A 22,784-nucleotide genomic window follows, 5' to 3' on the forward strand; every position below is an offset into this window, starting at 1 on the left:
TTTTATTGAGAACACACACACACACATACATACATACACGCACACACACACACAAAGCTGTACCTATATATCTAGCGAGAAATTAAATCATGTCAATTTGTTGAAAACTCTTCCTTGATACATTAAAGATGTTGTAGATTGGTAAAGCCGTTTTAAACGAATGTGTCTTGTTCCTATAAGCAAGTGTGATACGCATCCTACTGCTCCAAGTTGGGACATTTTTGTCTACACTGTACTTTCATAACCCGCTTCAAAGCACTTGTATTGTCAGTATGAGCAGTATGAATATCTTGCTCCTATCAGAGAAAGGTTAGGAACTGTTCATACTGTCAAAGCGAGTGCTCTGAAGCATGATATGGGAGGACAGTTTAGAGAGGTAATAGCATTAGTAAATGGCCCAACTAGTATGGCAGGCCATCAGTCTCAAATCGTCAGGTGATTGCACGTGATGTATCTTCACAGGTCAATCATCACCGAAATCGGGATTTGGAATATGTTAATGAGCTAAATCGATGATATGTCGATTTAAATAGGTATATGTCAATTTGAGTTGCTAGAAACTGGTATAAGTCCACGGAAATTGACTTCTACCGATTTAATTCGTCATATCATTGATTTAAACTGGTATATGTCGATTTAAATTGACATATACCGATTTATTTTACTTATCATCGATTTAAATTGGTATATGTCGATTTAAATCGATGATATGTCGAATTAAACTGATATATGTCGATTTATATCGATGATATGTAGAATTAAACTAGTATATGTCGATTTAAATCGGTAGAAGTCAATTTAAGCTGCTGGAAACTGGTATAAGTCGAAGGAAATTGGTATATGTCGATTTAAATCGGTATAAGTCGATCTCCCACGATTTGAGACTGATGGCCCGCCATACAACTGGCTGCCTACTGTGCAAGCTGTTTGCATATTATCACCTGCTCTTCCCATTTCTCTGCTGCCGAGCACGTGTTCCTTGCAACTGTCAAGGGAGGGAGCAAACCCGAAAGAACAGCGTTAAGTTTTCAGCGTTTTAAAGGATGACGTAAACTTTCTAAGACGGGGGCCATCGACTTTGCCAAAGTCTTGAGATGCAAATTCCTAACATTAGCTTGTCGGCCTCTTAGCAAAGATTAGGTGTAGTATATGTTTACTTTATCATGGGACCCGTGATACTCAACCGACGTAACATCATGCATGATCATACGATTACAGTCTAGATGTAATAAGACGTTAATGGATCGTGGACAGTTAAGTCGTTTGATTGTCGTGTCCAGGCTCTATCGTGGGGGACTATATCTACGAATATTCCTATACAGTAAGAGCTTGACGCTGTTCTGTGCGGTATTACTCACTCCCTCTGTAAATACGTACCAACTGCAACAGCAGAGAGCATGCATTCGAGTTAGGCAAAAAGTCGACTGCAGAGAGTGAAAAGAAACTTCGGATTAAACATTTCAGTCTCGGCAGGCGCGGCGGAACGGAAAAATTATTGGGGGGCTAATGTGTGGAGACTATCTAAGCGGAGCGCCACCATCGGTTGGCGCGGAGCGTACAAGAAAATTTTGGGTTTGTCCAAAGCCCCAGATGGCCGGAAACGGCACTTCCCGAGTGTTTTATGCTGCGAATACCTAGCCCTAAAATATGGGTCTCAAGCCTGCAATTTCTCAGATTGCACGTAAAAAAGTAAAAACATTGTAATATGTATATTCGATGGTGTTTTAAGAGAGTAGCTATTACTCGCAGTGTATTCGCAAAGACGTTTTTGAGTGTAGTAAGGGCAGTGGCGGAGCTAGGGGTATTGGTCAGGGGGGCAGGAATGGTCTGTCGGGGCGCTTTCGACACTATCTAAGCGGAGCGCCACCACAGGTTGGCGCGGAGCGTACAGAAAATTTTTGAGTAAAGATTCTCCCTAGATTGCAGGAAATGACCCTTTCCGGGCCTTGTTAATTTGCAGATAAACGGAGAATAAATAGGTTTCGTCGCCATTTTGTCGGAAAATTACACCAACAGAATATGACAAATGTCAATAGGTATATGAGAGCGCAATAAAATAGTCAATAATCGCGAATAAGTGAAAAGTAGTGAAAAGCTGAAAAGGGCGCCAGCAGTCCATTTGAGTCCGTCGGGGGGGGGGGGCATCCGCCCCCTGACTGTATATATGGACGCTCCGCCACTACGTAAGGGGATGTTGGAGAACTGGCTGAAATGAGGCAAGTCATTGGCCCAAGACGAAGTTGTGTTACGCTTACGGTACTCACACTCACTGCTTCCACTTTTCACGGGGCGTGAAGACGCGGTTGGGGTGACAATGTGGTCTATAGCCAGGGGACGGGCCGAGGGTCCCTCAGCAATTACTTAAATTATTACACCTATATAGTATATGTGTGCATCGGACAGATCGACAAGTATGCATTTAAAAATGGGCAGATGCACGTTTCGGAGCCTTGGTAAATATTGGGGGGGGGGGCTTATCATGCATTTGCCCCCTCAACTTTTTCATTGGGGGCTGAGCCCCCCAAGCCCCCCCCCCCCGGTTCCGCCGCCACTGAGTCTCGGCAAGGTCTGTCCAGGTTTGTTCCATTGTCCGTAATGGAACTCGCTGAAATACTGGAGATCGATTCAGGCGCGTAGCCAGGAATTTGCCAAGGGAGGGGCAAACCTTTAGGCAAACTATCAGAACCGTATATATGGCTCTGCAAACTATCTAAGCGTAGCGCCACCATATGTTGGCGCGAAGCGTTCAGGAAAAATTTGGCCGAAAATGCCTCCCAGATCGCTGGAAATGGCACTTCCCAGGCCTAAACATTTTCTATTTTGAAATTACTAGCAATATCATAAACATACAAAAAAATATGCTCGGGGGGGGGGGGGCGGTCGCCCCTTCGCCCCCCTTGGCTACGCGCCTGGATCGATTCCTTGCAGTCTGGTCCCCGTCTGTTGTTTACATTCATGCCAGTCAATCTTACGCTTGTTTACATTCTAGTCTCTCTTTTGTTTGTGTACATTCTAGTCTCTCTTTTGTTTGTGTACATTCTAGTCTCTCTTTTGTTTGTGTACATTCTAGTCTGTCTTTTGTCAGCATGGTACTTTCAAATGACAAACTAGAATGTAAACAAAAGTGAGACTAGGATGTAAAGAAACAAAAGACAGACTGGAATCAATGTAAACAAACAAAAGACAGACTAGAATGTAAACAAACACAATTGAATAAACAAAGTACTATTAAAACCAGATTGGAATTTGTATCCATTTATTTCAATGAATTTTGTTCACAATTTTGCATAGTATCAATTAAACAATAGGCTCATTTAGACAATTACATAAATCTAGTGAAGGAAACAATAGTGCGGTTCAACTAAACTTGAAAGCATAATATGCAAAGGTTACAAAGATATTTACATTTCTTTGATAAAACGGTTGTTTTTCTACGTCTCTCGCCACTAAAGCTACTATTTCATTTTTTTTTTACTCGCAACGGAGTTTACAATAGTGTCATTCACACAAATTCTGTAATGTCTTATAAAAACATGACTTAATATACAAAATGTAAAAACATAAATGCATGGTACCAAAATATTCACATTTTAAAATTTCTTTATAACCAAAATATACAAAATATTTACAAAATATAAAATGCATAGTAAATAATTCTGTACAAATAAATAAATAAATAAATATATAAAATAATTAATCATTCAAAATATCAACTGAATACACCCTTTCTTTGGAATAGCAATCTGGCTAACCTTGTACTGAACTATGATAATTTTGTAATTTAAGTACTGTACTTATGCAATAATATCATGTTAATTAATTATTCCATTAAAAGTGACCTTTGTTTGTAACTAGGGTCTGTATCCCCCAAAAAATTACAAATTTTGTAGAATTCTATGGTCTTACATATTTATGTTCAAACAAGAATGTAGTTTTGATGACATTCATTAATCTGTTACCCTTTTCCAAATTTTTACTCCTTAACATAAATATACTAACTGCATTTATCATAAAATCAATAAAATTATATGACTTGAGATTAATATTAAACCATAAATAAATATATTTGTCATTTCAAACTGAAATGAAGATCGTCTCATGTAAAGTTGTTTACACAACTTAATTTTTTTGTACATTCACAAAATACCAGTAATGACTTAATTAATTACTTATCATTGTTTACCATAAATTGTAACCTTGAATAGATTTTTGCAATGTCTTTGATAACCGTAGCTTTGAAAGATGGATTTCATATAAAATTCAACAAAGAAGGAAGAAATATATTTTTTGTTTTATTTTTTCTTATTTTTGTAAAAAATCAGAAAGTTGTTTTACACTTTTTAAAATTGTGACAAAAGTATGAGGGCCTGAAGTTTTGACTCGAGCAGGATCTTCTTCAGAGGCTGAATGACAAGTTACAAAAAGTTTAAAATTGTTACATTCACAAATACCAGCAATGCCTAATTAATTTAACTCAATCATTATTTACCATAAATTGTAACCTTGAATAGCTTATTGCAATGTCTTAGATAATAGATTTTTTTCACATAAATATGAACAATAGACAAAGGCAAATATTTTGCGTTTCTTTTGTTCAAATATTGCTTGCATATTCCTTACTTGTTCAAAAGTTTAAAAAATACAAAGTTAGTCTCTTCAAATACAAGGTAGGAATGGAATAACCATTTTTTTTCAATTTTTTTTTTCTTCTTGTTCAAATATTTCTGGTCTAGTCACCAAGTTCTTATATACTTTTTGAAACTATAAAAAAAAAATCTACTAAATATTACTATTATTATTATTAATTATTATTACAGTGGGCTATTGCACATTATATGAATATTTCATAGATACTTCAACTGAGGTGAAAACTTTTTTATTGTGGAAGAACTAGTTCATCAAGGTAAAGAGAGGAAGACACACAGAGAAGGGGAAAACAATGCTAACCTGTGCAAGTTTCCCCCGTGTAAGTACCCATGACAAGTTTGCTTGCTCTCCTCTGGAGAAGCATGGCGCCCTCCGATACCACGACGACCCTCCCGCCCTCCTCTGGAGTCACCGAATCGAGGAGAAGGTACTTGCGGTTGAGTATCAGAGAACACGAAGAGCATGGAAGTACCAGAGTTGTTATTTTCTTCAGGGACTTCTTTGTAAGTAACTTCTGATCGCAAGCTGGACAGAACTTGGGTAGCTTTGAGACTCGAACCGTCACTTCGCCGCTGGAACTATTCGTAGCGATCGGCTTGACGTAGACTTGGAATGTGGAGCTGCAAGCTGCCTGCTGAATCATACTTTTGGTCTTTTTCTCTTCCGGACAGATGCTGCATCCTAGCAACGAAAGAAAAGAAGGCAAAATTTACTGATTGGATGAGAGATATGAGGAACAGTGGAATAATACAGAGTAAATGGAACAACATTCAAATAGTCTAGCTCGCTATGTCAGAAGGTCTTGGCCATTTTTCTCATGCTTGAAATACTTTAAGTAGACAAGGCATTAAAAACACATAGCATTGTAACACTGAATACCACAAACCAACAATACATTTTGCACCTGTCCATTAATATGGAAGGGAGAAGAGGTAATCTGCCCGATCTCCACGACCAGCGGCGCTAGAATGTTTTTCCAAACAAACTATTGTACGACTGCAATCTCCGACTGCTGATGTTTCTGGGACTTCTACAATATTTCCATTATCTATCCCCTCTCTCAAATTGCTCATTAAAAACTCATGACAGGGCAAAACCATTGTGCTGATATTACAACGGAACGACTTTATCTAGTTTTTTTCTAATCTTTCGGATTTACGAAGGGAGAAGAGGTAATCTGCCCGATCTCCACGACCAGCGGCGCTAGAATGTTTTTCCAAACAAACTATAGGACGACTGCTGATGTTTCCGGGACTTCTACAATATTTCCATTATCTATCCCCTCTCTCAAATTGCTCATTAAAAACTCATGACAGGGCAAAACCATTGTGCTGATATTACAACGGAACGACTTTATCTAGTTTTTTTCTAATCTTTCGGATTTACGAAGGGAGAAGAGGTAATCTGCCCGATCTCCACGACCAGCGGCGCTAGAATGTTTTTCCAAACAAACTATAGGACGACTGCTGATGTTTCCGGGACTTCTACAATATTTCCATTATCTATCCCCTCTCTCAAATTGCTCATTAAAAACTCATGACAGGGCAAAACCATTGTGCTGATATTACAACGGAACGACTTTATCTAGTTTTTTTCTAATCTTTCGGATTTACGAAGATGTTCAGACTATTATTGAATCTTTTCAATTGTTTTTTTGGTTTGTTTATCTAGTGATTCATCCATCATATGTAACCTTTGCAACTTAACTAACACATCTTATTAACTTTCTGTACGGATAATAGAAAAAAACAAAATTTGAATACAAAATTGAATACTTACTGTCGCTTGTTGATGTTGTGGTTTCGACATCCTGACAACCGCCATGACTGAGGCTGAACGTTTGTCCAGGATCCGGACAGCATTCGTCCAGGTCTAGGGTTCCGTCCTCCAGGTCGCGCACAGTGCCCCCACAACAAATACTGGTTTCACTGTTGTAAGCTGACCTCTTACAACAACTGTTTTCCCCATTTGTGATTTTCCTTGGCTTGTCCATGCAGCAGATCTTCCTTGATTTGTCTATGACCTTCTGGTTGCAACACTCGTGGGTACTCGCCTCGTAGGTGACCCCTCCGCAGGTTGGCAACAACACGTTGTCCCTGCAAACGTGCGTAGAGCTGCTGAAAATGACCCCGGAACAACAGACTTCGTCGGCATCCAGCAGTCGCACGCCACACCACCTGGGATCGTCTCTGATATTGGTGAACTGCAATCCATCGCAACTTCCGTTTCCGACGTAGAGCAACCCCGAGCAGCAGGTACCCCCGGGTTGGTCGGACACTGAAGAATCACAAGTGGCGTTCAGATGTTCTCTTCCTAGTACAAACTCATCGTTCAGGCAGGTGCCCATCTCTGGGCCCATCAGGGTTGTCCCACAACAACGGTGACCCGGGATGGAATCGTGCAGTGTCTTGGATTTGCAGCAAGTCTTTGACGGGTCGTTGATATCGTATGAAGCAGTCCCACAGCAAGTCTCCCCATCTACGGATTTGGTTATCCTGAAAAAGTAGTGATGAAAAAGTTGATAAACATTTCTGTAAACACATTTTTTGAGATGCTGAATATCATTGCTTGTTTCCTTTATTAGAAATTTTAAAAAAAAGATAAAAATAAAAAGCAAATTCCGATTCCCTTTTTATACCGGCTTTCATGGGGTGAATGGATTTTGCACACATCATGGCTGGTTTGTATTCACTTGAATCCTGCCTGACAATGCCACAACAATACAGGGCTTTATATCATTTTTGCAAGTAAAACGTAGGTCAAGTTGCCATGTCTCGGGATCACGTTTTGAAGCAATACATTTCTTTCTTGTTCACATTTCTAACAAGAGCAATAATTCATCTCAAGTTCCGAAGAGAATGGGGGAGGACGATGGGTTGGGACGGCAGGATGCGGTTAATGTTTGATCCCAAAAGGACTTGCAACAAGACCAAAATATATCAAAACCTCGCTATCTACATTTCAAATTGCTGAACCCTCCGTTGAATCAAATCTCTCTCCCTCTTCGGCCTCCCATCTATAAAGCCCTTCCCCAAAACTGAAGATTTATTAAACTTACTTCACGTTTTCACAACACAGTTCTGTGTCAGGATCAAAGACCCCCGAACCGCAGCATGAACCCTCTGTTTTGTTGAACAGGACGCCATTGCACACCATCTGGTCTTGAGAGTATGCGATACGGCCTTGGCATTCCTTTGGCAGGCCACCAGTGACATGGAGTACCCCTTCACAACACACATGGTCGTTCGATGCATTGTCAAACATGAAATTTCCGCAACAGGATGGATCTGGATGGGATGAAATGCCAAAGCAAAAATATTATAATCAACTGACCAAAGCTATGGGGGGGGGTGAGAAAGGGGGAAGGGGAGTTGTTTTGTGATAAATGTCAAAGAAGAAACAATACATCTGCTTCATAATCCATTATAATCGACTGACCAAAGTTATAGGGGAGGTGGGTAAAGGAGGTGGTTTGTGATGTATGTGTGGAAAGTATTAACCAATATTCAGTAACAGTAAACAGTCTTGCCAATGAAGCATGGATTTTCATGGGGTTCATTAGAGGAGGGGTAGGGGGAGGGGGTACTTCTGAATCTCTCCTCCCCCACCGACACCTCTCTAACGTTAGCATTGTACTACCTCATGTTATCTGAAGTATTTTTCTTACCCGGGACATTTTTAAGTTACTTTCATTTGCATTACGTTATAAACGCCTCTTTATTCACCAGCACGATTGTCTATAAGTAGTATAAGCAACAAAACTTGATAACATTTGCCATATTTGCTTAATGATAATAAGGTGGAAGAAACCCCTTAAAATTGTCCGGACCCTTTCTGTAGCGACACAGTAAATACACCGCTATGACCTTTGCTATTTTTTTATTATTATTTCATATCACTTCCAATTTTTTGGGTGTCTGGGTGTGGGATGATATGATTAATGGTTTCAGTCAGTGTATGCACAGCGTGTGCTCAAACTATAACGATAATATCTGTAAAATAATGTCTGTAAAATTATGTAGTTATGAAAGATTACATATGGAACCGTATATTTTAGAGCATCACTTTTCAGAGCCTTGCCCCTTTTCCTCATTTTTTGTGTGTACATTTTTAAAGTGAAACTTGATATAAATACACACCTTGTATGCCTCCTACACACCAGAGTTGGCCGTTGCAACAGATGTGCTCGTCTCTGTCATACCTAGAATAGCCACCATCTTTGAAATAGCACACCGATTGATTCTCGGCAAATTCCTCTTTTGAAACCACCATGAGATTTTCGTCGTCACATACGTGTGTCCTCGTGTCGAACATGTTGCCATGACATCTGGTAATAATGAAAAAAAAGGAGAAAGAAAGAAAGATTAAAGATTATATCTAGATGTTAGAATAAGATATCATCACAAAATCCAAGAAAAATTTCACAATATTCACCTCTTTTCAAATCAAACATGGTATGAATTCCTCCTGTAGATGCCAAAAATTCTACTGTCAATTTCTGAAATCAAGTCCAATCGACTTTGCTTCTGTCACAGAAACTTTTAGACCACTATCTGTAGTGTTTACGACCACTGACAAAACCTGTGGTAATATTTACAAATTCCAAGAGTAGGGTCATCATTTCAAGAAGCTAACACATCCATGGTTATTAACTCAGTATAACCTGCAGGTACTTCAAGGAAAGGGGGAAAGCCGAAAGGAAATTTTGAATCCAATTTTTTTTTTTCTTGATTTCAGCCAAATTTTCAGCAATATTTCCTATATCACCATGCATTAAAATCAATAATGGCATCTGGTACATATTCTTTCTTTAACTCCCCCCCTTGTTTTTTTGTTATAACATCATATAGGTTTAAGGATAGTGAACATGGGAGGGGGAGGGGGGGATTCAAACAAGTCAAAGGGTAAAAAAAGGTTATTCATAACAGTCCATTAAATAGTGTGATAAAATAATGTATTAGGCCACATTCTATTATTAAAGCATGTAACACACATAGATTAATACTGAAAACAGATGAAAGTACATTCTGAAAACAATATGTTCTACTCACGAGTCCGATACAGCTGTTGGAATGTCTACAACATTGTTAGTGGATGGATTACATGACTGGAAATCTTCAAGGAAGACATCCCCTCCGCAGCACTGTCTCTCACCTCCACAGGCTGACTTCAGATCATACAAGTTTCCATAGCAACAAATCTGTCTCGAGAGGTCAAACAATTGATTGCCATATTCTGTGAAGCAAAGACCATCATTTGGGTTTCTCGGAATCAGATTGTCTCTGCGGTCGCAAAACTGTTTGGAATGAGAATAAGACGGAAATTCAGTTTACACAGCTTGATAGAATCACTTGATACAAGGGTGGGATTGGGGGGGGTGGGGGGAAGAGGGTGCATATACGTTACAACACTAAAAAACAGCAACGATGTCATTTAAAATGTTATCGCAGACCCTCCCTCTTTGAACAATCCCTCCCCTCCCACATTATTGTTGCATAGATTTTTACCACAATAAATCAAAGTACTAGTGACTATTGTTTTTTAACTTTTTCTGTCAAACAGGTGCATGAACAAAGAATGCATCTATAGTTGTTATGCAGTTACATATACAAGTGATGTTTAATACATTGAAATCCTGTAACTTACACAACAATTATTGATTAAATTTAAAAAATAGCCCGGCTACTCTTTCCATAGCAGATATATTACAGATACGCCCCGGGACAAATTTGCATACAAGAGTCTGGGCTGAAGTTAGTCTGCTCTAATGTTTCCATGTACCCTCTTTGTCATTTTCTGGAACAAAGTTATCAACCACAATGCAATTTTTTTTTTTTTTTTTTTTTTTTTTTTTTTTTTTTTTTTTTTTTTTTTTTTTTTTCAGCTGGGCCCTGGTCAGTCTAGTAGGCATCTGTCCTTTTTTTCAAAGTTCTGCTCTTAACTGAAATTGGGAACTTACAAATTCCTCAGTATTGAAGGCTTGCGTCCCGCAAATGGCATTATCCCCATCTCGGCCTTTGATGATCGTGTCCGGGCCAAAGATTTTTTTTTTGCAGAATTCGTTGGCTTCCAGGACCAGTCCTGCGCACAGTCGGTCTGATCCGACTTTAATGTCCAGTACTTTCACGGCTGTGTTGGCAAAGAAACGATAGATTTAAAAGAATAAAAAAAAGAATAGCAAAAAAAAAAAAAAAAAAATGGAAAGAAAAACATGACCCAGCCTAGTTTGATCAAAACGATAATGAAGAAAATTTGCAAATATTAAATGATAAGCTATTTTAGTTACAGAATACTTGGTGGGTCTTGCTGCGACTGTATATTACCCCACAGTACCTTTATACCTATAACTCAAGGGATCGATATAAATGGTAGGATATGAATGCTCTTTATAATAAGGTCACAGGAGCAAGAGTACTCGCTCATAAACAGAGTGAAAGTCACAAATAAATCGACCCCCTGACCTCTCTTCTCATCATCATGCTTAACTTGAAATTAAACAGAGTTTTTTACTGATTGTATTCATCATCATAATCACTGTTACGTACCTCGGGACCAGTCCTCCCGTGTGTACACGTAACAGGTCTGGACTGTGGGATCGTGGACCAACGTGTCACAACATTCCATCGCAGGGGATGTCTTTCTCTGGATCTGGTCGGAACAGCACAACTCTGTCTGATCGTCAAAGAGCTCTACAAAGGAAAACGATTTTTTATTTTCATTGGACATTCTGGAGAGAGTGAATTGCAAGAAGGAGAGAAACGACAAAAATAACGGAAGAAAGACCAGAATGTTTCTCATATCGTCCGACTGTAGAGGGCTGTCCGAAAATTTCTTGTAAAAAGCGGTTTAGATGTTAATAAAGGAGTGAGATAGAAAAAAAAGAAGAAGTATGAAACGATTCCTAGATGCTCCTTGAACTAACAATGCATACACCATTCATAATACATCCTATCATAGAATGCAGGGAGAGAAAGGTGGGGGGGGAAGGGGGTCATTCCTTCTTTTGGAACATCTCAGTCATTATAGCCTTGACACAGGTGCACTTTATTCTCAAGAATAGCTTGAACTAAAACCTTGCACAGAGCTTTCTTTTTCTCTGGCATAACAGGGGCAGTTTTGATGGGTGGAAAGAATTGCTATGTTAACTAAAATATACAATGGACTACCTGAATGCTATCAAATATATAGCAGAATTGTTGCCTCTCCTCCTTCCCACCCCCTGCCCTCCACACTCCTACAATTCCTCACCTACCAACACCTCATCCCCCAATCACCACATCTTCTATTAAAAGCAAAAAAAGGACACATATCAAGAAGAAGAAGAAATAAAAGAGTTTTGTAATCAGTGATCATATAACAGCACAGCAAAGGAGAATAAAAAAATAAATAAATAAAAAAAACCAAAAAGCAAACAATGTATGACTGACTAACCAGTTCCACAACATTGTGTTCTGGATGTTTCTGTGATTGTGTGAAGCTTTCCTTGGCACAGTCTCTTCTGTGAGTTTAAGAAAGCAGTGGTGCCTGCACATTCGGTGATGCCCGGTATCTCAGGTATTCCAGGGTTCAATTTCCCACCGCAACATGAAGTCGTCTCCCTGTTGTACGGCAAAGAGCCACAGAAGGCTCCGGATGCTGGAGTGAAATAGAATCAAAATGGAAACATTCTTAATCAATACTCTAGAGGCAAGTAAAGAGAGGCTGCACAATCAAATAAGGCAGAAAGTGTCTGCTTTGCTATACATATATAACTCTGCCTTTCTCTTCTTTATACCTACGGAGTACGGAACACAGCCGAATGGTGCCAAGTTCACGACAATATACACTGCAATGACTGCACTACCCCATCGTGCTCCCCATTAGGCAATTGACATGTCATTAACCTTGCAAGTATATTAGCACAAATGTAGTAGTAGGTCATCCAGTTCTTGTACAGAATGCAGGCTACTAGACCATCTAACCCCCCTCACACTTCACACTTCACTTCACACTTCACTTGCACACTTCACTCTACTCTCCCTCCACCCCCACCCAATTCCTCCTGGCTCATGCAAGTACGTGTTGTCTTAAGGTATTTATGGACCCTTTAATAAAAGTTTTGTTTCTTTCACAAAAATTTTCTCTCTTCCTTATTTGACATCAAGAGAGTGAAACTACCTGCTAGTATCCGTGCTGGAGTTTTATCTTGAGGCTTTCGATGGAAAGCTTTTAATGTAATCAAATCGAAATATATATTACTTTTCGAGAGGAAACATTTACTTGGTAACAGAAGAGCCATTTGCTTCAAATAGGCGCCTGAACAAATTTTGATGCAAATGTGGGTTCGTCTGACCCTTTCAAGAAATGAAATGGAATGATCGAAGGCTCCCGTACAGCACTGGGGGTAATATTAACACGATAGAACAAGGATATATATATACAAGATGCTGGAACCAATACCAACATCTGTTTATGACAAATCATGGTTTTGATGTTCCATGAGACATTGAAGAGTTTCAAAAATGGCGTTACAGAGCCACCCATCGGGCCACCAAATCGGCTTCTCCCACAAACACATGCGGCAACTTGGTGTTCAGTGTAAAATGACTGTTTCGCAGGCTGATATTATATTATTATTATTATTGTTATTGTTATTATTATTATTACTAACCAGAGCCTACTTCTTGACACAAGGTATTGAAAGTTTCCCACCAGCAACACACCGAATAGAAAGGATTGATGGCAGAACTTCCACATATCTCGGTTTTGCCATCTTCAATTGGTTGCAGATTCCAATGTCCATTCGATGATCGAATTTCAATGTGTGTCCTTGTGTCGTAGGGCTGAATAGAAGGGTGTTGTCCACATACCATACTTTCTTCTTGTGCATAAAGTTCCTGATGGAAATATAAACAAACTATGTTGTGGTTATACTGATAGATTTTCCCAGAAATGGGAGGGGGAACTGGGAAGGGAGGGTTGGGGAAGAGGGCTGTTTTTTTTCATGCAACTTAGTGCTTATAAATATGCAATATTAAACTTGTGGATTAGTTGGCCACTGGTATTAAAGTGTTGCATACACAAAATGGTAAGTTGTTACTTTGTACTTTAGTTTGAGATGAACAACAAATGTGATATTGAACTGGTTCAAACATCAAGGCCATTTCTGTATATGTTTATTTTAATTATGCATATTTATTTATATATATATATATATATATATATATATATATATTCCTTGCTTTGTTTTGTTAACAGATGTAATTCAACTGCATCCTTCCAGCTTGTTCACTTGTCTTAGTTTGTATGAACTAAGGCCTTGACACCAAGGCCAACAAATTCCAAAGAAAAATAGAAAATGGTACACAATATTCATAGATGTATGATATCAAATGGAAAATGAAACCAAATTCCTTTGTAAAAATGAATCATACATACATTGAAGCAGCATAGGTGAGTGTCTTCTGAATACGGTGAACCAGCGCAGCAGTGAAGACCTCTGGGTTGGTCCGCATCGTTGGTGATCTCTCTACAGCATTCCTCTGCACTGAGAGGTAAAGTCCCATTGTTTGTCTTGCAGCAGAATTCAGAGGAAGAATCATAGCTCTGGTCCAAGCAGCATGCATCCCCTGTAAACAATCAACGACGAAAAAAAAAGTCCAAAGAAATGAATGTTTTTTCAAATGTCCTTCTAGATTTAGAACTGCAGTTTGATAGGTAGCTGCAGTTATATTTCCTCCTCCCAAGCGCAATTCAAGTTTGACTTTTAGTATATAAGATTCTGGGCCTTGCATAGGGCTGCTCAGTATATAAGGTACCCCCCCACCCATTCTGGGCCATACATAGGACTGCTCTGTATATAAGATAACCGCCCCCCCAATTCTGGGCCATGCATAGGGCTGCTCGGTAAATAAGGTACCCCCCTATTCTGGGCCATACATAGGACTGCTCTGTATATAAGATAACCCCTTCCCCCATTCCCATGCAATGGGCTGCGCAGTGTATATAAGGTACCCCCCAAGTTGAAAACTAATATCTGTCAGTTTAGTATATAATTAATGGAAGGATATGGTCAGAGGAAACTTCCAGACACGACGTAATACTAAATATTTATGAGAACCCCAGCAATAGATTTAAGCTGTAGGTAAGACGCTAGATATCAATTATTTGCTTTCACATACTCTGAATGACATGAAAACCAATCTAATTTGCATTGATGAATATTCATAGCATCACAAATCACACCTACCGTCTGCCTTTGGAAAGACGTTGCCCATACATTCCATATCTGTACTCGAATTGTAAGGTCGACCACTCTGGGAACATTTCATGTCACTGTCTACATCCAACAGTACCTCTCCACAGGGACTGGATTTTGTACGATCGTACATGACATCGTTATCTGTGATAAACATTGCGTCCAGAAAGTATATTATCGCATAATGTAGAGCTAATTACTATTCCTCTCTCTGACAAAGATGATTTCAATATTTTTTTTCTACAACATTTTTCCAACTCTCTTACCAAGACATCAACTTAAGGTTACATACATATATAACATTTTTGAAATCTTATCTCAACAAATGCCGTAATGAGAGATATTGGCAAAGCTGTAGCACACACATATGTAATGTATGAACGATGGATCGTAGACGGAAATGTCTTTTATTGCTTCAAACGAGCATAAATTTAATTGTGACATAAAATATAGGTTTTTATTTGACCAGTTTTAAAAGAAAGGAGTACTGGACAGCCATGGCTGGAGTGCCCATCTAGACTGGCATAGTGGTGGATATGGCAAAATACTGTACAGTACTTAGTGGGTATGGTGCTAACCCACTCAGTACTGCCTGTCTTTACCACTACCCTGTTCCCTGTATGGTCCCGAACTTTATTACAGGGAGACGTTTAGGGGAGAGAACCACCAGCATTTTATAACTATGAGCGATGCAGGAAGAGGATACCGACTATAATGTCACTAATACACAAGCACAACCTCCTATTTGCACAGTAACAGAGTAAATCAATGGGGACTTTTCCATTGAGTTTATAACTGTATGTGACAGAAATCACACACTATACAGCCAATTCACTTGTCGGCGTGAAATCAGACTTGATTTAGTCGATTTTAAGAACTAATAATTAACAAATATTATATTGTTTTTATCACTTTATGTTATATCTTGAGCAAAAAGGAAAAAGTTAAATCCCCCCCCCAAAAAAAACTATTTCTTGAAAAGTTTGACAACAAATGTAACTTCCTAAAGCTCGCAAACAGTGATGTCCAGATCTAACAAAAACTACATTCTCTTACAAAGGCTCTCTAGTGGATCAGCAGTTTGCTAACAGTTTTATTTTATTTTGAAAAACTACTTACGGCATCCATATCGATGGTCTAGATGGTTGACTACCTTTCCCTTACAGCATAGGTCGGTCCCCGTATCGAACCATAGTTCGCTGCTCGTTGCATCATCATGGCACCTCTGCTCATTTGCATCTCCTGAGAATAAGAACACACATATATATTTGTTTTTTACTACAGTACATAATTGAAGCACCTAAAATGATTATGAAAAGAGGGCCTTAATTTTCACCCTTACAGGACACATTTTTCTGGCAGTTGACTATTTTTAATGCAAAACTACATTAAATTCGGATTGCTTTGTAAACTTAGATTCCCCCCCCCCCTCTTTCTTCACCACCCAATATGCAAAATGATAAATTGGTACTGTATGGTCCTTCATAACATGAGCAGATATTGAAATAATACAAAAATAGTTGTGGTAGACAGGCCTATATGATCCACCTAATGGGGGATTTTTTTTTGGCTGCAATTTAAGCTGGTGTTTTATTCACCAATCCTACACATCTCTGCTACTGTATAGTGTACTGTAGGTTGTTCTTTGTTATTTTGCTTCCCTTTTGGGACACCAAACTTGCTGTTCAAAACAAACAAAACGTAAAGAACTAGTCCCATTCGGGGAACCAGAAAACACCCTTAAAAATTTCCAATACTTTTATAATTCGCTTCCCTTCCCCCGACCCATCCCTCGCCCTCCCCAGTCTACACTGTTCAAATTAAAGAGTCTTAAATGTCAGATTTATAACGAGATTAACCAGGAATTCTGAAGGCAATGAATAATTCACAATAAATATATCATTTTTGGGTAACTTTGATGCAAAGGTATTATCTTGCTGACTGGGAAGTGACAGTTACTGGATATACTGTGGTACAACTGTACATGTACATATTGTGAGAAGTCTTAAATCAAGTCCCTCCACGATTCTATCCATTAATCTATTTTTGCCTCACTAAATTACTATAATCAATGCACTCTGATCACTATGTTTGAAGTTTCTGTTAATACTGTAACTTTTAAAAGCTAGTTACTTCACAATATGCCGCTTCGCCCTTGATCCTGTACATACGTAGCTACTGGGCAGAGCACATATATATACTATGCATAGCACACTAAGGTCTGCATCTTAAAGTTTTTAAATGGCTGAGTAACTAAATGAATTTCAGTGTACAGTAATACCACAAAAGGCACAATCAGGGGAGGGGGAAAAAAATGATCACTAATTACTTTTCTACTAAGAGGAAGTCAGCAATTCATGATAATTATATAAACATAAGTAATATTTATATAGCGCATAATCAGCAAAGCTGCTCAAAGCACTTTACAAATGTAAAACCTAAAAACAAATAGTAACAAAAACCAAAATATTAAATATATAGAATGAATAAACCAAAAAAATGTAAAAGCAATAATATAAAAAACACCCGTACTAAACGATACTACAAAAAATAAGAAATTAAATTAAAAAATTAAAAAAACAAACGCAAAAGTCCAAAACAAGTTCAGAAGTAAGTAAATAGTAAAATAGATTATATCGTAGTCAATGTTTAAATATGAATAAGTATGAGAAACTATAGTACAGTAAGACGATTATTGTAAAAGCCTAAAACAGAGTAACAGAAAGTAAACAGAGTAATAAACACCCAATACTAAACGATAATAAATAGAACACTAAACGTAGTCAAAATAAATAAATAAAAAATTAATTAATTAATTAATAAGTATATAGTTCCAAACGTAGTATGATCAATTATTAAATATGATTTGCACAGTTATGATTTTATTTAATGATCTCTTACTATATAAAATTTTAGAAATGATTGATAAAAAAATCTGTGGGTCATCTTTGATGTGTTTGTGCAGTAAAAATCATGAACTGGTTGCAATCATTTAATCATATTTATAAAGGCATTTAAAAGCACAGCTAGGCCTAATTTAAAAGAGTAATATAACCGGCTATGATCTACTTCAAGATACATAAAGATCTAGCTAAATATATCTAAACCCTGTTTTATTTGCAAACATAAAATAAACACATTAAATTGGAACAGTGGGCTACTGTTCATGGTGGTACTGTACTTGCACTTGCAGAAATCAGTGCATTAAAAGAATAAATTCTTGATCAATATATATATGGTTTGAATCCTAGAAATGGTCAGAGTAATAGCTGTTGAAAAGGTTAGTAAATAAACATTCCTATATACATATATATACATGCTGATCACATATTTAATTGATGTATAACATTGCTTAGCTTCTTAAATCCTAGAGCAGTTTTGAGTAACTTGACAGGTTCCAACTTAGCAAACCACAATGTACTAATATAACAGATCCTGCCTATATCTGCTCTATCTCTCCTCTCTTGTTGAAAGGAAATATAAGAAAATTCTGTCAGCTTTAGCTGCGGTTGCTTAATTGTATGACATCTAGTTAAGCAACAGTTTTTTGATAAGTACTATGTAAAGTATGTCTTATTACTAATTAACTATATAAGATTGGCCAAAAAGAAATGTCAAGTTTATTATTACTGCACATTGGTTTCAAAGATAATTTACAATGAAAATGATTAGTAGATTGAAGCGTGAAAATTTTAACCAATTAATTAAACAACAACCTTTCCTACTGTACCATATACATTATACAGTAGCTAGCTTATTATAAAAGATGTGAAATAAAAACATAGCTCAAATGGCCCTAATGACATTTGATATTGCCGGTTCTCAATCAGAGCAAAAATTTGAGAAGTTGCTATGAAATAATTCAAGCTTAGAAGAGATCAGACCCTCAATAATGCATGAACTCACCAAAAACGGATGAAAAGGATATTATTACTGTGGCCAGTAGGGTTTTTGAGCACATATTGCAACAATGTATAATTTGTAAAGTTCACTGGAAAGTTGGTTACAGTATATATATGGCAGGAACATATAAAGCTAGTCTCAAAGCTATGGTAGGTCCTTATCCTTTCAAGGCAAGTGATTGAATGAGCTTGTTGCATACAAAAAGCAGAAGTAGGGGATTTTGGTTCCTTAAACTCCCATCCTGGTATTGTGCCATCATTGGAATTTCCCCACTTAGACCTAGGCTACACTATAATGAATCCTGAAATTTACTGGGAAATAATATTTTAGTGGTTGCTTTGAATCTCATGATTTCTCTGATTTTACACAGGAAACGACCCCTTGGACCTTCAAAGCAGGCGCGTAGTCAAGGGGGGGGGGCGAAGGGGGCAGCCACCCCCCCTTGAGCCTATTTTTTAATTTTTTTTTAATGTTTTTATGATATCGCTAGTAATTTCAAAAGAGAAAATGCTAAGATGCAACTTACAAGGCCTGGGAAGTGCCATTTCCAGCGATCTGGGAGGCATTTTCAGCCAAAATTTTCTTGTACGCTTCGCGCCAACCATGGTGGCGCTACGCTTAGATAGTATGCAATGCCGTATTTACGGCTCTGAAAATTTTTCTACATTTTCGCCCCTCCCTTGGCAAATTCCTGGCTACGCGCCTGCTCCAAAGGAATCTAACTTGGGGCCAATTATATAGCCCAAAAACTTTGGCATGCCATTTTTCAACATAGGTAATTATGAGGAACAATTTTAGCAACTACAGAATTAACTGTAGCTAATGGTTGCCCTTGAAAGAGTTTTTAGTATTCTAACTTATTCCTTTAGTTATGCAAACTTTTTAACACGCATTCTCTACCGTATTATTAGGCCTGGGCAAGTACTAAATAGAATCAGTAAAAGGGCACACCTGCAACTAACATTAGGGCATAACGATTGCCTAACACAGTAAAAGTAACAGTTAGTTTAAGGTTAGTTAAAGTTGAAGGTGACGTGGAAGAGCAACACGTTTCTTTGCATGAAACGGACCAAAACCTAAAGATTAAGCGAATAGAAAGGATCCTAGCTTACCCTGGATCAACTTAACTTATATTACATACCCTTGTAAGACGGTCTTGCAATGATTGGACAAAATTAGTGACTGGATTTCATCGTAAACATTCGCCTGACCTAACAGCAGTAGCACTTGCCACAAAGTGTGCAGTAGTTCTGGATTTGTGCAATACAGAGTACTGACGTCAAGCTACTTCGCAATCACAGGTTACGCTGTTTGCACCTCGTTCATTGTACATTGATAAGTGGAATTTCCCTATTGCGCAAGAGGCCTCGAGAAGGCTACCCTTTCCCTCCTCAATGCCAAAACGCTACTCTATGCCATTGCAAACACACCATACGTACACAAAAGATAATCAAAGAAAGTAAAACGTAGTGCGTTAAAATAATGTTCATCCTTTGATGAACAAGCGTTTGTCAAAGTACATTTTACAAGAAACATTATTTACAAAATTCAAAAACCAGATATTTGTACTATCTTAAAGACAATATATTTTGATATGAAAGAGATCAGGCCGTAGATAATGTATGGACTCACCAAAATCTATTACAAGCAATAATAATAATAACACTTTCACTATATGGCCTCTTGCTGCAGTCTTGAAACAACTCTTTGACAGGTGGAGATTCATTCGTAAAGTTATCTTGAGTTTTTTGTTTAAAAATGTTGGCCAAAATATTTATATCCTTACTCGTCCCCTTCAATTTCAGTTATGAATTATTATCGAAGTTCGTGAAAGGAGCACTTCCCTTAATAGGAACTTCCCATGCAGGTAATAAAGGTCCCTTATTACCTGAATGGGAAGTTCCCGTATATATATATATATATATATATATATATATATATATATATATATATATATATATATATATATATATATATATATATATATATATATATCCATGTATATATTACCAGTTTCGAATTAGCGCCCATAGCCTATAGTGGTTAGGGTGTCCGCATATAAAGCGGGAGGCCCGGGCTCGAACCCCGGTGGAGGCTGGAAGTTTTTTCACTGTTCTTGATTTTCCAACTCATTACGATTTCAATTAAAAAATTAAATTAAAGAAAATTCATTTCTAATGAAGACCGAAGATATATATAACGCTGATATATACATATACAAAGTTGACCAATCAACTTAATCAGTTAACAAAGTGCTATAGTTTCATTTTTGTTTAACAATTGCAACAAGATTTCTCACATTGTTATATGTATCGTAAATTTACTGTATGTCGTAGATGCTGGTGAAATATTAGACAAGACACCCCATATGATGACTTAGATTCGAGTTTACACAGGAGGGAACGTTTTGTTTGGTTTTGGTTTATCATTATATCATTACATTAAAGGGAACTTGTTTTTGTATACTTTGATTATTAAATCAAAATATTTTTATTTTATTGTTGTTATTAATTATTCGCAACGATGTTATACCACAAAATAATGCGAAATATCATTTGGTTAGAAATAAGATTCCAGTAAGAATCCGATAGTCTTTTCAGAGAATCCTTTTGTTCTGTTTTTTTCTTCCCCCTTTCTTTTTCTTTTCAATTATAACTAAAACAATCAAATAAACCTTTCATCACATTTTTTTTCTGACTGGTTTGTTGCCCAGGCGGTATACTTTGAATTATATACTAGACACTATATCATTTCACATGGATAACAGTATAGACATATATGTCTTCAAATACTGATCAAAATTAAAATTGAAATAAAGAAAGAAAACCATTTAACTAATTAATTAATTAATCAATGGAGATAATCTTACCTGATGTAATATAAAAACACACGGTTAACCAAATTGTTAATCCTTTCACTAATGATATCATTTTGTCCGTATAGTATATATCTTGACTAGAGTGTTGTTCGATTAAAAGTGAAAATCTTACCCGAAATCGGTTCCTTATAAATCCTCGGTCTCCATGTTTTCATTTTCGAAAATGTTAGTAAAGATCACCTGTACCAGTGTGACAAACCGATCTGCTAATTTTATCGACCGGTAATTGTTTTTGATGACGTTTGTTGATTATACAAAAAATCACCGTATAGCAAAAAGGTCTTGTTTCACTCTATATAGTATGTGTAAGTAGAAGAGTTAAACGGATCATACGTAGATTTACTTGCATCACTTTCGTTTTGTAATTAAAGAGCGGACATCCGGGTCTGATACTTGCGTTGCTCTTTGAGTTGAGTCAATACAGTTGTAAAGTATACGCGAAGTTAGTCGAAGAGCGAAACTTGCTGATAAGATACGGATGGATGAAGGGGAGTTGGCGATTTATCTCCTGTGGAGGATGGTTCTTGCGAAAATGACTTGTCGATTGTTACTAGAATAAGCAATACTCGTGTAAAAAACCCCAAAAAACTTTCTGTTTCTGTTTAATAAGAGAACGGCTGGTCATTTTGGGGCTATATTTATCTTGTGGACATTTGATAATGTATCCATTTCATGTTTCAAACTCTGCCAAATTCATCATATGGAACACCATACAACGTATATGTATATATATATATATATATATATATATATATATATATAATGTGTGTGTTTATATATTATATGTATATATATATGTATATATTTATGTATATCCTATAGATACATATATACATATTTAAATATATACATATATACATATACATGTATACATATGTACATTTATACATACATACACACATACACCCATACATGTATTCAGATATACATATATATATATATATATATATATATATATATATATATATATACATATACATATACATATATACATGTGTAAAGATATATTTAGAGTATAAATAAGGTGTACATTAATAGCCTAAAACGCTAGTTTTTGCTAATAAGTACATTTTATAGGGTTTAAAAAAGGAGGGGAGGGCGGGGCCGGGAGGGCGGGGG

General features: G+C 37.3%; 1 protein-coding gene across 5 annotated transcripts; it reads right to left on the reverse strand.

The window, feature by feature from the left end:
• Positions 1–3,239: 3,239 nt before the first annotated feature.
• Positions 3,240–21,925, reverse strand: LOC139971676 (uncharacterized). Of its 5 annotated transcripts, none has more exons than XM_071978356.1 (13): positions 21,778–21,925; positions 16,004–16,126; positions 14,876–15,028; positions 14,065–14,255; positions 13,298–13,523; positions 12,079–12,282; positions 11,193–11,336; positions 10,607–10,776; positions 9,699–9,943; positions 8,787–8,974; positions 7,706–7,934; positions 6,427–7,142; positions 3,240–5,328 (listed from the first exon to the last, which is right to left on the reverse strand). In XM_071978356.1, the coding sequence occupies exons 1-13, from the start codon at positions 21,818–21,820 to the stop codon at positions 4,943–4,945; spliced, it is 3,018 nt and encodes a 1,005-aa protein (XP_071834457.1). In that variant the 5' UTR covers positions 21,821–21,925; the 3' UTR covers positions 3,240–4,942. The 5 variants fall into 5 exon arrangements, with proteins under 5 accessions (XP_071834457.1, XP_071834455.1, XP_071834454.1 ...); XM_071978354.1 differs by lacking the exon at positions 21,778–21,925 and adding an exon at positions 21,657–21,747; XM_071978353.1 differs by lacking the exon at positions 21,778–21,925 and adding an exon at positions 20,420–20,578.
• Positions 21,926–22,784: the final 859 nt, after the last annotated feature.

Source organism: Apostichopus japonicus, chromosome 8 (genome assembly GCF_037975245.1).
Source record: "Apostichopus japonicus isolate 1M-3 chromosome 8, ASM3797524v1, whole genome shotgun sequence".
NCBI classification, from domain to species: Eukaryota; Metazoa; Echinodermata; class Holothuroidea; order Aspidochirotida; family Stichopodidae; genus Apostichopus; species Apostichopus japonicus.

Coding starts and splice junctions, on each gene's coding strand:
- LOC139971676 (XM_071978353.1), bottom strand. CDS start 20,513: ATGAATCTCCACCTGTCAAAGAGTTGTTTCAAGACTGCAGCAAGAGGC. Junction 15,029..16,003: donor AGACCATCGATATGGATGCC/GTAAGTAGTTTT, acceptor TGTTTATCACAG/ATAACGATGTCATGTACGAT. Junction 12,283..13,297: donor GTGTCAAGAAGTAGGCTCTG/GTTAGTAATAAT, acceptor ATTTCACTCCAG/CATCCGGAGCCTTCTGTGGC.